Source organism: Pelodiscus sinensis, chromosome 7 (assembly GCF_049634645.1).
Source record: "Pelodiscus sinensis isolate JC-2024 chromosome 7, ASM4963464v1, whole genome shotgun sequence".
In the NCBI taxonomy this organism is placed as follows: Eukaryota; Metazoa; Chordata; order Testudines; family Trionychidae; genus Pelodiscus; species Pelodiscus sinensis.
In genome coordinates, this window is record NC_134717.1 from 34,486,186 (window position 1) to 34,500,338 (window position 14,153).

Below are 14,153 nucleotides of genomic sequence, written 5' to 3' on the forward strand. Positions count from 1 at the left end.
ACTCTGGTGTTAATGTAAATGTTTTAAAATATCTTCTTTTATAAACATGAGTTATTGTCTATTTATTGTTTGCACAGGACCAGCAGTTTGCTAGGCACTTTACAGCTCAAACAGAATTATTGTGTAAGCCAGCAGTGGGGAAACTTTTTGGGCTGGGGGCCACTGGCCCACAGAAAAATCAGTCGAGGGATGCACACAAAAAAATTCACTGCCGTGGGTGCCCAACTGAGAAGGAAAAAGACCACTCCCCACATTCCTCTTGCACACCAGAGTCCAGGGGGCCCCAGCCTAGTATATTTGTGTGTTCCAGCCCCAATGCAGGGGGCATCCTGAAAATTGAGGGCTGGATCAAAAGTGAGGGCTGGATCCAGGCAAGCCAAGGACCACATCCAGCTCCCAGGCCTAAGGTTCTCCACCCCTGGGCTGTGTCTACACTGGCAAGTTATTCCAGAAAATCAGCCGCTTTTCCGGAAAAAACTTGCCAGCTGTCTACACTGGCCGCTTGAATTTCTGGAAAAGCACTGACAATCTAATGTAAAATCATCAGTGCTTTTCCGGAAAAACTATGCTGCTCCCGTTCGGGCAAAAGTCTTTTTCCGGAAAACTGTTCCGGGAAAGGGCCAGTGTAGACAGCACATTAGTGTTTTCCACAAAAAAGCCCCGATCGCGAAAATGACAATCGGGGCTTTTTTGTGGAAAAGCTCGTCTAGATTGGCCACGGACGCTTTTCTGGAAAAAGTGCTTTTCCGGAAAAGCGTCCTGCCAATCTAGACGCGCTTTTCCGGAAATACTTTTAACGGAAAACCTTTTCTGTTAAAAGCATTTCCGGAAAATCATGCCAGTTTAGACGTAGCCCTGGTGTAAGCATTAGCCAGAAAAAAATAGAATCAAGTCCAGTTCCCATCAAACTCCATGTCAGTTTCACGATTAACCATGCAAACACAGACCATGCATTTTACTAAAAGGAGGTGTGGTGAATCTCTGGTGCAAAATGTCTGGACCCTCCTATTATTCCATTTGATGGAGCTTGCATGCACAGTCATTATTCTGGAACTTTTTGTATATGTTGTGTGCAAGCTGTGTAATATTCTTTGAGACCTTTATTGCTCATTTAGTCAAAATGTTAGTAGCTACTGAAGAGGAGGAGTGTGGATAAGATTTGGCTGAAGCTCAATATATCTGGGAAGAATAGAACAGATTTATCTAAATAGAGGGAAAGGACTTAAACTGCAGTGGAGGATTCAAAGTGGCAGAGACTCAGCTGTGTTGTTTTAAAGGCAGATTCCAATCCCGATGAGCCCATCAAGACAGTGTTATTCATACAGAACATTTTTTTTATGATTAATAATGGTTTGGGATACTAACCATTTAACTACATTGTTAAACATAAATAATTGGATTATTTCTTTTTTTGCAACAGGCCACATTTCATCAATAATTATGCATTAGTGTTTAGAAATCAAACATGCACAGGAATTAAAACAAAGTAATCAGTACATTTGGGAACATGTGGTGAAAACAGGAATCTCCTGTGTTAACCCTTTCGTGATCCATTTTGCCACTTTAATTATAAGGAGGAATAAATGTATTCTTTTGGGTAAATGATATTCAATATTACTATATTCTATTAATATTACTAATAGAATAATTTGTATGAATGACTCAGATGTCCTGAGCTTCTAGGTGGTTAGCACTTACCTCAGAGGCTTGCTGTGACCCCTCAGCTTAGCCTCTCTACTTTTCTGGAGAAGAGGGGTCACAGACTACTGAGCCATCTTCATCACAGGCCAGTCAAATGGTTTTGGGGGTGTACCCCTCTTTAGTCCTAATTTCCCCTTTCAGGGGTAGTCTCTAGTAGAGCAGGGACGGCTGGGGGGAACCCAGGCCTACCCTCTACTCTGGTTTCCAGCCCAGGGACCTAATGACAGCAAACAGGTAGTGTTTACTCCACCACCAGAGTTGCAGCATTCCTCAGAGCTACTGCCCCAACCAACCTCTGCCAGTATCTTCCTCCTGGTATCTGACCACATCCTTTCCATTCTTCCACAGTACATCTTCAGTCCTTGGCTTCTCTGCCCTTCCTGAATGGAAGTCTTTTAAACTAGCCCCAGCAGGTCCTTAATGGACTGCAGGTGTTCTGACTAGTGTGTTTTTCTCTTGTTTCTGGTGAGCTCTTAACTGATTCCAGAATCTTCCTGATGGTGCTGTAACAGTTCCTGCCCTGGTCACTCAGGGACTATTTATCCAGAGGCCAGTATATCTACCTTCTATCAGACTACTGTAGCCAACTGCTCTGGTCTTTCACAGTACATAATGTTTGATTTATTGTTGATGTCCTATAAAAGTATTTAGTGTGCATATTATAAAGAAACAAACCTGGGGATAATAGTTAGACTTATAATGCATGTACAGTAGTGCAACAGCACATTACGCTGTCAAAATGATATGTACTTGATAGACTTCAACTTCAATAGCATTTATCAATCAAACCAGCCTTTTGCACTGCTGAGTTGGACAGTGGTTTAGATTTCCCATGGTTGAACCTGAAAAGGTCATCCCAAAATTTGAGTGCTTATCTTAGTCTTATTCAGATCTCTTTACTTTGCAATTTGTAGTAAGAAATTTCAGGAGAACATCATGAAAGTGCTTCTGTTTCTGGAACTGACCAGAACATAGTAAACCAGTGGGGCGAGAGAGGGTTAAACAAACTTTTTAGATCCTTGGAAGAAGTTAAGTTTTTTATGAAAATTATGATCTTTGTTGTTATATTCAAATCAGTTTTCCCATCCATAGTTTTGAAAGATAGGTAACTAACAGGTGCATTGGTTATGACATGGATACCAAGCAATAAAAGCTGGTAGGAAAAAAAAAGGTCTACACTTCCCTCCAAAGACACGAGGTCACACAGCTTGCCTCCTTTTGTCATTTCTGGTTTGTGTCTGAGCAGTTTATTTACTTTGGTTCACTTTCAAATTAACATTGGCCAAAGTTCGGGTCAAAACTCATACAATTTGTAAGAATAAGATGACTGTATTAGTCAGGCATATTGCAAGTGAATACATTTAAAAACAGTGTTTTCCCCCCAAAAATTGGAAAATCCTGTTTAACATTTTGGTTCTATAACATATCACCACTGGAAAAACTCTTGCCGTTATTTAATTTTATTAGTCAGTCCTGCCTGTAGGAGAGATCATACGTTTCTTCTCCTACCCATCTAAAAGAAAGTATCAAGCTGCCAAAATTTATCATGGATTTTGTACACTCAAAAATGTGTATTTCTGTTTTTATTCAGCCCACTATAAATGAATGGAAAAACTTGGATCCAGGACTCGGTTTGATTTCTAAACCTTTTATATTTCTGAAGTTTGGAGATAAAATCAGGGATTTGATTAAGACCCAACTCTGGATTGTTATCCATCATTGTTCTTTTAAACAAAAATAAAATCACTAAATATAGTTGCATGAAGACTAGGTTTTTTGTTCCATAAAGAGTTTCTGTTACTGATGCTTATTCCTTGTTTCATGTAACAATCCACTGATGTGATTAACAAGCATCGCATGAGGTAGTGTGTCCAACTCAAAATATAGATAAGAAAAATAGTCCAGGAAGCATTTCTTAGAAGAGATGGAACACTCAATCAGAACCTTTAACCTGTAATACAAGATGAAATCTTAAGAAATAAAGATAATTTTTTCATACATATATTTTGGGTACTAAAAACAGAAAGAGTGGGAATCTTACTGTTAGAATGAATTAGATTGAATTGAATACAACCGCTGACATATATGGAAAACTGGTGAAGACCAAACACATAGAATAATGACACAATGTCTATTAAGGCATCTCAAGGCTCTATCTTAGGACCATTTTTATTTAAAATGTTGATTTAGAAAGGGGATTAAAATCCTGTTTACACACAGATACTAATCTGTTAGGAGGAATTCAGAACACAAGGGAAGACAAAATAGGCAAAAGAGACCCTAAGGAGATTAGAAACATGGCTAGAAAATAAGAAACTGAACCTCAGTTTGTTAAAATGCAAACTAACACATCAGAAAACTACCCAAATGCAAATATCAAAGAGGAAGAATAATTCTGGAAAGCAGTAATGTTAAGAGTGCCCTGGACAACTTAGAGTGATTATCTCATGTAGTAGGACAGCAAATTAAGGTCAGTGAGGTTTTGGGCTGCAAACACAGAGGCACAACTTCATGGAGTTGGGAGGTAAAAGTCTCTTACATAATTCTGCTGTAAATGCACCTTTCATCATTGCAAAGAGAGAGGAGAAATAATCTGAAATCTTTTTGATATCATTATATAATTAGAAGGACCAGTGCAAAGATGCAGGTCTTCCTAAACTGCAGACTAGTTATGAAAGAGAGAACATTAGAGTTTTCATTAGATATTCTGAAAGCAAAAGACACCAGGAAGAATATGAATGAATACGAGGAATAGAATGCTAAATCTGGGCTCAAATATGTTATGAAGAGTTTGCCATTTCCAGGGAATATGGAACATTACAGTTTTCACATTGAATTTTACCACATCATCTGTTTTTTTCTAACATTGTTCAGTTCACTTTGTGTAATGTTGTGTTGGGAATAAAGTACATTTGCATGAAAACCACTGCTTGTACTCATCTACAAGAGCAATAATTACAAACTGAAAATTAAATCTTAACAAAATATTGTGAAACAGGGTATTAACTGTACAGGACTGCCAATGGGGGAGGAGGGGAATTGCCGTGGGGCCTGGTGACTTAAACAGACCTGGAGCTTTCAGCCACTGTTGTGGCCACTGCAGCAACGGCTGGAGTCCTGACTCCTGGGCCCTTTTGAACTGCCACCAGAGCACTCAGCGAGCCTCTGATGACCGAGGAGGGACGGGTCACTGCAGTCTGGGTGGTGATAAGGGCTGACTGCCCTGAAAAGACATAGAATCCATCACATTTATTATGACAAACATAGTTAATAGTGATATTTTATTTGTGGGGCATTTGTTGCTATGTCACTACACTTGTTTTATCACATCAATATTCATTACAGACAACACTGAATACTACCCATCTATCCATTTCTTGATCAGAAAACACAGAGCTGAACAGCTTAGGGCATATTCAGGAGAACCATACCAAAGAGTGTACTCAGTTCACGTCATATTTTGCATGTATCTCATTTTTGGTCCATGTCCTATGCAGGTCCTAAGGGAGTGAATTTTGAAAAAGTGTCTCGGGAAATCAAAAGCCTGGAATACTATAGATGTCTGTGGGTTGTGTATCTTGGAAAATAGTATAATGATTCTTAGGTGCACAAAAATCAGTAGAAAACCATCGCCTCTTGACTGATATTGTATGAAGATTAACATTGCCTAAGAATTCACAAGAAAGTGTTGGGTGATCAAAGACAGGCAATGAAGCAGAGAGTTTGCATTCAGTTTCTGTGTTATGATTAAACTACTATCTCTGCAATTATAATTGCAAATGTGATCATTTTATGGCCTCTTAAACAAAAATAAATCTTTCCAGCCCCTTACCTCCATCCTTATTAGACATTTAATTAAAAAGTGTCACCCCAATTTAACTGGGTGTTGAAGGAAACACTTATAAAGGTACATTATATAACATAGTACCTTGCCTTCAAATAGAGCTTCTACAAATGAAGCACTAGCTAGCAAAAGTAGCTAATTAACTTCAGCTTCTGCCAAGATTGTATCTGAAGCTTAACTGAGTGAGACTTGAAACACAAACCCTGCAATTTCAGTTTCTGAATATCTTCTATAGAGTGCCAGTAAGACTCATGAAGCATTCAAGTGATTTACAGGTTTATGTGGGAATTATAGAGTACATAGGCGTTGGATTAGCCCCAGCTACACAAGAATGAATTTCTGAAAATGAAGTAGTCTGTTTCCTTTTTCAAGTTTTATTCCATTAAACTTCAGAACCGATGTCCCTACTTCACAGTGTTTGGGTGGAATATACAATACATTTGAAAACTGTATACTGCGTTAATCTCACCTCAACCAGAAGTCAAGTAATAGCACAGGGAATCCTTCCTTCCTGACTCCAAAACCTCGTTATGTTTGGTTAAAGGAAGGCATTGTATAATAACTTTTTCATGGCATAGGAAACTCTGGAAACATTTTAGAGGAAATAGAGGCTCTTATCTGTAAGATTAATGACAGCATAGAATGATGCCTTGTAGTATGGAAAGAGTTTAGGTCACTTTTTCTTCAGGTGTGACTCCACTGAAGTAATTACAGTCTTACCAGCAGAGAATTTGGCTGTTTATCTAATATATAAATAAATTGAGGATGTATAATTACAATTTATATTACATGGCTAATAGATGGGGAGAAGTAGCATAGCAGTCTAAGACTTTTTTCCCTAAAGTGTTTACTAGTATCTTTTCTCTTGTCCAGACTTTCTCCTTATAAGCAGAGCTAATAGTGGTGCCTAATACTTCCTATATTTTCAGTTGCTTATAACTATCCCAACTTTGACTGAAACTTCCCATACTAGGTCTCTGCTTCAGGCTGAATTTTGTTTAGAAAATTTCAACTAAAATAGTTCAGGTGCTGTCAAGAAGGAAATTAGAGGAAACATTTTTTTGCCCATGTTAAAAAATTCTTAGTCGTTTCATTGAGAAGCTTTGGTACCTCTATTCTTTTGAGCAAGATAATTTAGCTGGGGACATTCTTTGTGTCAGTGGTGTAACTTTTGTTGCCCCATGGAAATCCACAAAAATTGGCCAAGTTCTAAGCCTTTGGAAAAATCTCAGTTTGCATATGCTCGGTAAAGGCTTGTTAAAGTCTAGCAGCAAAGATCTGGGAATATTTGTTTTGTACTTAGCATGGTCTAGTCTGAGGCTGCAGAGGGCTGAGCAGGACTGTGTCTGCAATTGCTGCTACTAGCTGATATAAGCCACTGTGGCACAGCTTACCTTAACTAAATGCAGGGAAACTGTTTCCTGTACCTTGCTGGTGACCAGGCAGCTTAGAGGAGAAAAAGGGAGTGACTCAACTGGAATATAGAAAGAGAAGTTTAAGGAGTGAGTTGTGGGAAGGGCATGCAAAGAGGAGATGAACAGGTTGTCAAATCTGGGATAGAGTGGCCAGTGGACATGAGGAGTGGGACAGGAGTTGGATAGCAGTGAAGGGAGAGAAGGAGGCTGGGGGAGGAGGAGGTGCAAAGGGAGAGGAGTGAAAGAGGCAAGGAATGGAGCTGTAAAGGGACAGAGGTAGTGACACATGAGATGAGGGAGTTAGAAGAAGAAAAAGAGGGGGCAGGAGCCAAGGAGAAGGCTGTTAGATAGAAGTGGAGGTTTTAGAGAGAAGGACATGGGAGAGTTGGACAGAAGAGAGGGTGAAAAGTAGGAGCTTGGATGAGACTGGATAGGAGCAGAGTGGGTAGTAGATAGGAACAGAAGGAAAGAGAACAAGAGCTGGTCTTTGTCAAAGAGCTTGGGGGAATGGGATGATGTATAGGAACAAAGTGGGGCTGGGGCAGAACAGACAGGAAGAGGTAGCGAGACAGGTTTGTGGGGGACACTAGAGCACATAGTGTTTCAAAAATTGGAAATGAATCCTCAGGAGTCCTGAGTCCTTTTGTTTCTCTGCTGCCATTAAATAGCTGTGAATCCACTGACAAAGCATATATGTCATTCCTCTCTAGTGCCTGGGCTATGTAGAGGATAACAGCTTACTATTGCTACCAGTTACTTCACTGGCTCAAGTGATGGAGATCTGTACTTTTGAGTGTCAGTATTCCACTACAAGATGGAATTTCTGGTTTTTTTTCAGTTTACTTTTTTCTAGGTTTTATATTGATTCTGTAGCAGTTCTTTACTGCTCCACATTCCCAGAGTTTTACTAACATTCAGAATCAATGATTCTGGCACACAAAGCACTTTTAACAATGACAGGACATTATCCAAAGTTGTGCAAAACAAAATGTTATATTATTTATCTGCTTCCCTCTTCAACTTTCAGGATTAAATCAATGTTCAACAAATGGGTAAGGGACAAAATTGATGTGGGGCAGGGTAATGTACTCATGTTTTCTACAAATACAAAGTAAAATAAAACCAAACAAAATATTTGATGTCCATTGAATATGCATGAAAATAACTCACTTTTCATTTCCTATATACAAAAGGCTTACTAAGCTATTTGTTTGCTTAGATGGTTGAAGTTTGAAGAAGATGTAGAGGATGGTGGAGAGAGATGGAGCAAACCATACGTTGCCACTCTGTCACTTCATAGCTTGTTTGAGTTGAGAAGTTGTATCCTGAATGGTACTGTTCTACTGGACATGAGAGCTAATTCTATAGAAGAAATTGCAGGTATATCAATGTTTTATACCAATAACCTATTATGATAAAGTAAGATATTGTACAGAACTATCTCCCACTTCCATTACCCTCTAAGACAGTTCATTCTCACCCTAATTCAAAGGTCAGGGTCAAGCATAGGGAGAAGGAATGGTGGGTTTCAGCCCCTCAAAAAAGAAAAATCTGAAACACAAAGCACCCATCTGTGAAAACATTTACAGAAAAAGTACAGTGTAAAAATTATGAGAGCTTAAAAGTTACATTAATTTGCTTCAGAGTTCAAAATGGGAAATAGAGAATATAAAGGAGTTGGATTTACACACAGCTGGTAGTGAAGCTTATCTGACCTTAAATACATCACTGTAATCTAAATGTGGCACCAGAGGAGATGGTACATATATGGTCATCGGCTCTTACAGAGACATTAAAGTTGGTTGGGCTGGGGGTTGCTGGCCCCCTTCTCAAACATGTGTGTGAGAGATGTCAGATACTATAAACCAGGATAAAGTAATTTGTGTGGTTTCCTCTTCTGTGCTAACGACCCCATTCTTCCATGATCTGAATAAGAACTTGGTTTTGTGTTTTCCATGATATCTTGGGGGTTTTCTGAAGAGACTGACTATGGGGATATCCTTCAATAATAATAATAATAATTAATAATAGAATTTCAGTACTACTGGAAAGCCCCAATCAGGATCAAGCTTCAATGTATTAGCCATTGTAAACACATACGCAGGAAGATATAGTCCCAGGTCTTAGGAGTTTGCAAAAAGATGCAACAAATGAATGTGGCAGACAGAAATGATTGAGGAGGAAGAAGAAGGTTTAACAGTAATAAGGTCAGGTAGTTACACAGGCTTGCAGTGTACATATGCAACTTGGGTAGTTTCAATTAATAGGAAAGATTTTATTTTTTATATAAATAAAATAAGCCCTGGACCTGAAGTGTAATGATGAAGTTTGTGTTTATCAGCAAAGTCTTTAAATTCTCTTTTTAGTAAAATTATTAGTTGTTATAATTCCACTTATGGCATATTTTGGAAACATTACTTTGTTCCTAGAAATGACCAGCATTCAGCTTGTATTGGAGAATATTGACAGTAAATTAAATATACAGTTCCTTGGTACCTTCAGCATCCTCCTGAATAAACAGGTCAATCCCATCCTTACTCTGGTTTCACAAGTTCTTTTGTTCATTGTCATCTTCTCCAGAAAATTGTTCAGTACTTGCAGTATTGCCTTTTATCCATGATTTTGTTAGGCCCGGAAAATGACATTCACATTCATCATTCAGATACTTCTTTCTGTGTTGCAAAACTTGTTTTCTTTATTTAGAGAGCACTATGGACTTTTGCTTTTATTAACACTCCTCCATTAACCTAAGTCCTTATCTTTGTGAGACATAATTGGTTTCTGTATTTTCTTTCTGTTCTTTCTTTTTAATAACTTTGCATAGGATTTTAATAGTCCTACTAAGTATAATTTTTCTATATAATTCTATGTTAAGACATGTCACTAATCGTAACTAGTAAAATTGTTATATATATTTATTTTCAGGGGACCTTGGCGGTGGGTGGGCTGGAGACTGTATTATGCAAACATGCTTGTGACAGTATATCTGCCATTAGAAATATTGCTGTCTGAGTTACATTTCTGCTTCAAATTACACTTTTGGAAATGCAACAACAATTTTTTTATCCTTGAAGGAATTTCACATAATCTGCATTGCTAGATTGTGGTCAAGGGTTTTTGTCTACTTTAACCAAGACTTTTAAAAATAAACACTTTATTCATTTACATGTTAAACATCCAGGATGTAACCTCAGACTCTTTCTATATGCAAGTATACATTTTTAACTATCTGGGTTTATTGAGATGAATTTTTACATCAAGCAGTGTAGATTTTTGTGTGATCTTGGCATTTTTCAGTTTGCTATTAATTGTTAAGACATGTCACTGATTATAACTAGCAAAATTTTTGCTATTCATTACAACATGTTGCTATTAATTTTTCTTTTTCAGATTTTATTCCTTCATTGAAAACTATTTCACCCCAGTTTCAAATAGACTGCAAGAGACATTTCCTTCAATTTTAACCACTGTTACGTATATTTGAGTAGCCTTCTGTCATTCATATCTGGTGTAGCTCCCACACTAATATATAGTCATTATACACTCCTCTACCAGAAGTTCCTTTGAACTGTATTAGTCTATTGATCTCTTCTAGTGCAGACCATATGCCCGAATGAAGTCTTAGTCTCTGTCTGCAAAAACAACAGAGTCCTGTGGCACCTTAAAGACAAAGATTTATTAGGGCATAATCTGTTAGGGTACATCTAGTAGAAGTCCTGTGACTCCTTAGAGACTAAGGGTATGTCTACACTAGCCCCCTAGCAGGGGCAGATGACTGTTTTGCGGGGCCCCGGGCAGCATAATTCCGCAGGGCCCCCCCTTTGCCACGGCGCATGCGCAGTGACGCCATGTGCAGCGGCGCCACGGCACATGCGCAGGGCTTTCTGAAGCACGGGGCCCAGGGTGGCCGCGCCATTCGCCCTGCCCTATATCCGCCCCTGCCCCCTAGTTCGAACTAGGGAGGCTAATGAGGGCAACCGAAATTGCTAATGAAGTGTAGAATGAGGTTTAATGGTTAATTTGAACTAAGGAGTTTATCTCAGAATCCCACTTCTCTGTAGCGTGTAGATGTGGGCAGTTACTTTGGGCTAGTCAGTTTCCAAAATGGCGACCGGCCGGGAATATGCTAATCAAGCTTCATTAGCAATTTCGGTCGCCCTCATTAGCCTCCCTAGTTCGAACTAGGGGGCTATGTAGACGTACCCTAACAGATTATGCCCTAATAAATCTTTGTATTTAAGGTGCTACAGGATTCTGTTGTTTTTGCAGATAGAGACTAATACAGCTACGCCTCTGAAACCTCTCAAGAATCTGTCATCTAAATAGTGTATTTTGGAACTTGTCTTTTCAAGAGGTATTAGCCAGAAGATTGCTGCAACACCCAATTTAGAGAACCATTTTACTTTGTTATTCTTCCCATTATTTCAGTTTAAATTGGCAGATAAAACTGTTCTCTTTTTGTATTTGTATTTAGTTCCTTTGGGTTTGTGAAATTCTCAGATTACCATCTAGTTTTCTGATGCACCACTGAATGAACCAAGAAAGTTCTAGCACTCAGCATATGATTCAATTTTCTATGGTTTGGCTCAAAGACTTTTTGGTCAACCTTTAGAAATGGTACTTTCTTTATTGCATGAATCTCTAGTTTTGCAGTTTATTTTAGTGTTCTCAGTGGGTTTTAGGCAAACTGCAGTCCGCGTCAAATAAGTGATGTATTCAACATGACCTCTGTGTTGTCTAATCATTTTGTAGTAACCTGCACATGTTGTTTTTTAACTTTTCTGTAAATTCAAATTCAGTATTGATAGTTAGATCTTTCTTACTCTTACAAACATTAGTCCATACACTTACCATTATACTTTTTAGGGATTTCACATATTCCTCATGCTGGAATTTTCTCAGTGTAATTGTTCAATTCTGTTAGTGAGGTCATTGGGCTTTGCAGGCCCTCAGCATCTTATGGATGTGCATTTCACTGTCATTGGTAGTATCATGTTGAACTTTCAATTTATGCAAATTTTGATTTTTTTTGTTTTAATTCTAGGCCACAGCTTCCATTCATTTTTTGGTGCATTTTATGCAAGTTTCATAGACAGCTTCCTTACTGAAAAACTGTTTCTCAGTCTGTGGTGGAGTCATATTAGTTATTTTTTATATATAATGGATGTTTTTCCCTTGACAGCAAATACCTGCAAAGAAATTTTTTTTAATGATGCACATTAACACAAGCATGACATTTGATGAACAAGCTGCTTAACTCAGTTTTGGCACTGCCTTTGTCTTTAATTCTTTCTTTCGCCAACCTGGTTTTTTGCTTTTGCTAACATTTGATCACCTCCAGTTGCACGCCTTCATCAGGTTGGCAAAATTGTGTTTGTCTATGGGTTAACTTCATGTTGCTTAGCAACCTTCCAGTGACTTGGCACTACTGTTTTCCACAGTAGTTATGAATTAGGGAATCTCTCATATTTCCAAAATTACCTGACTGATGTTGAAACTTGAGCTCAGTTCAATTCAGTTGATTTCATTTTGTGTATGAGACCAGAACCAACATACACAAGCTTTCATTTGTTAGGGTTGCAAAATATATATTTAATATGCTAATGGAAAAAAAGCGTTATCTCTATACTTTATTGGATGCATGGGGTCACATTGACACAGCCCTGAATTTCCTGGCACCATAGGAGCAGCTTTGATATTCTCACCACTCTATGAGCTAGGAGTTTGTCTCACTTATGCTTTCTGTGGACTTCATTGCACTTATTACTGAGCAAAGCAACAGACCCTAGTCCTATAGTAGTCTTACTCCTACAGTTTCTCACCAAGAGAAGTTGGTCCAATAAAAATATTACCTCATCACCTCATCTTTTTCCTACTCTCCAAGGTAGCAAGTATCATTCCCCCATTTTACATAACAATAGTGGTGATGTTGAAAAGAATCCATTTGAGGGCAAGTAGAAAAGAACCTAGATTTCTAATCTACTCACCTAGACTGCTTCTCAGAGGAACATGTCAAATCTTTGTTTTTGCTAATCTGTTTGTAACCGCACACACACACTTTTCCTTGAGCCAGAAACAGAATCCAGAAATCCTGATCTCCAACATTCTGCTGCTATCTAGTAAAGAGTGTAACTCACTGGAAATATGTGTGTCTCATCCCCCTCTAGTGGCTGACTAAACTAGAAAGTAACAGCTCAATTGGTAGAGGTCTGGGTTTTGGATCTATGTCCAAGATTCAAATTTTGCTGACAATCCATGCAGGGAAGCTGTATGATTTTCAAGAAGGAATTTTCTTTTCCATTTTTCAAAAGGAAACACTGGTTTACTGAATTCACATATAGAAAATATATCTGTAAAAATAGGTTGTGAGATTAATAAACTCTTACAATCTGTTGATTATGACATGACAGACAACAAAACCTAAGGATTCCATATTTCTCACACATTTTGATTGACTATATCACACAATGGCAGGTTTAAAGGTTGAGCTAGCTTCTTTAGATCTGTGGCATTCTTGTGTTTCTTGCATCAAATTCTCTGCTGCTGTAAACTGACAAAGCTCTTTTGAAATCAATGAAACTGGGCCAATTTACACCAAAAGAATTTGTCCCTCTGCTCCTGAGGACTTTTATTATGCTCAGATACTGCACAGCAGAGAAAAAAGGAGTGGGGAAAAGCTCTCTGGGCTTCCACCTTTCCTTGTTCATTCGTACAGGGGACAGGTTCTAGGTGTCTAATAGATTTTAGCTGCTATTTTAGAGTAAAAAAAATTAGATAGTTGGTCAAGTACTGCTCACAGTTACTCCAGTGTAAATCTCATTGTATCTCCAGTGAAAACAGTGGAGTTGCTCCAGAGCAAAGTTTCTCTCTTTTTTTTTGTTCTATTCTCTGAGAACAGAATGAAGGCTTTTAATATCCCTGTTTTCCGCCCTGACACGGGAGGTGCTAATTTTGTCTTTAAGGAAAGTGAGAGTTTAAAGCCTGTAGAAAATTATAGCTTTTTCAGTACAAAGAACTGTTGGATTGCCTTGCAGTTTAGGGAAAGATATGAATTATACGAATATTTTGTGTTGTCTTCAACAGCAAATGTAGAGTCTGATACTACCCATGGTTCAGGACCTCAATACTGCTGGTTGGGAACTTCGGCAGGTTTGGACTCAGTAGGCTTAAATTTTCAAAGCTGCCTAAGGTAT

The 14,153-nt window shown here is 38.4% G+C and overlaps 1 protein-coding gene across 4 annotated transcripts in view; it reads left to right on the forward strand.

The window, feature by feature from the left end:
• Window positions 1-14,153, forward strand: part of SLC4A10 (solute carrier family 4 member 10) — a 308,999-nt gene that overhangs the window by 176,491 nt on the left and 118,355 nt on the right. For all 4 annotated transcript variants that reach the window (XM_075933502.1, XM_014569435.3, XM_075933501.1 and 1 more), the window contains exon 5: window positions 8,180-8,340. In XM_075933502.1, the coding sequence (XP_075789617.1) occupies window positions 8,180-8,340 (161 nt within the window). The remainder of the gene's footprint in view (window positions 1-8,179; window positions 8,341-14,153) is intronic.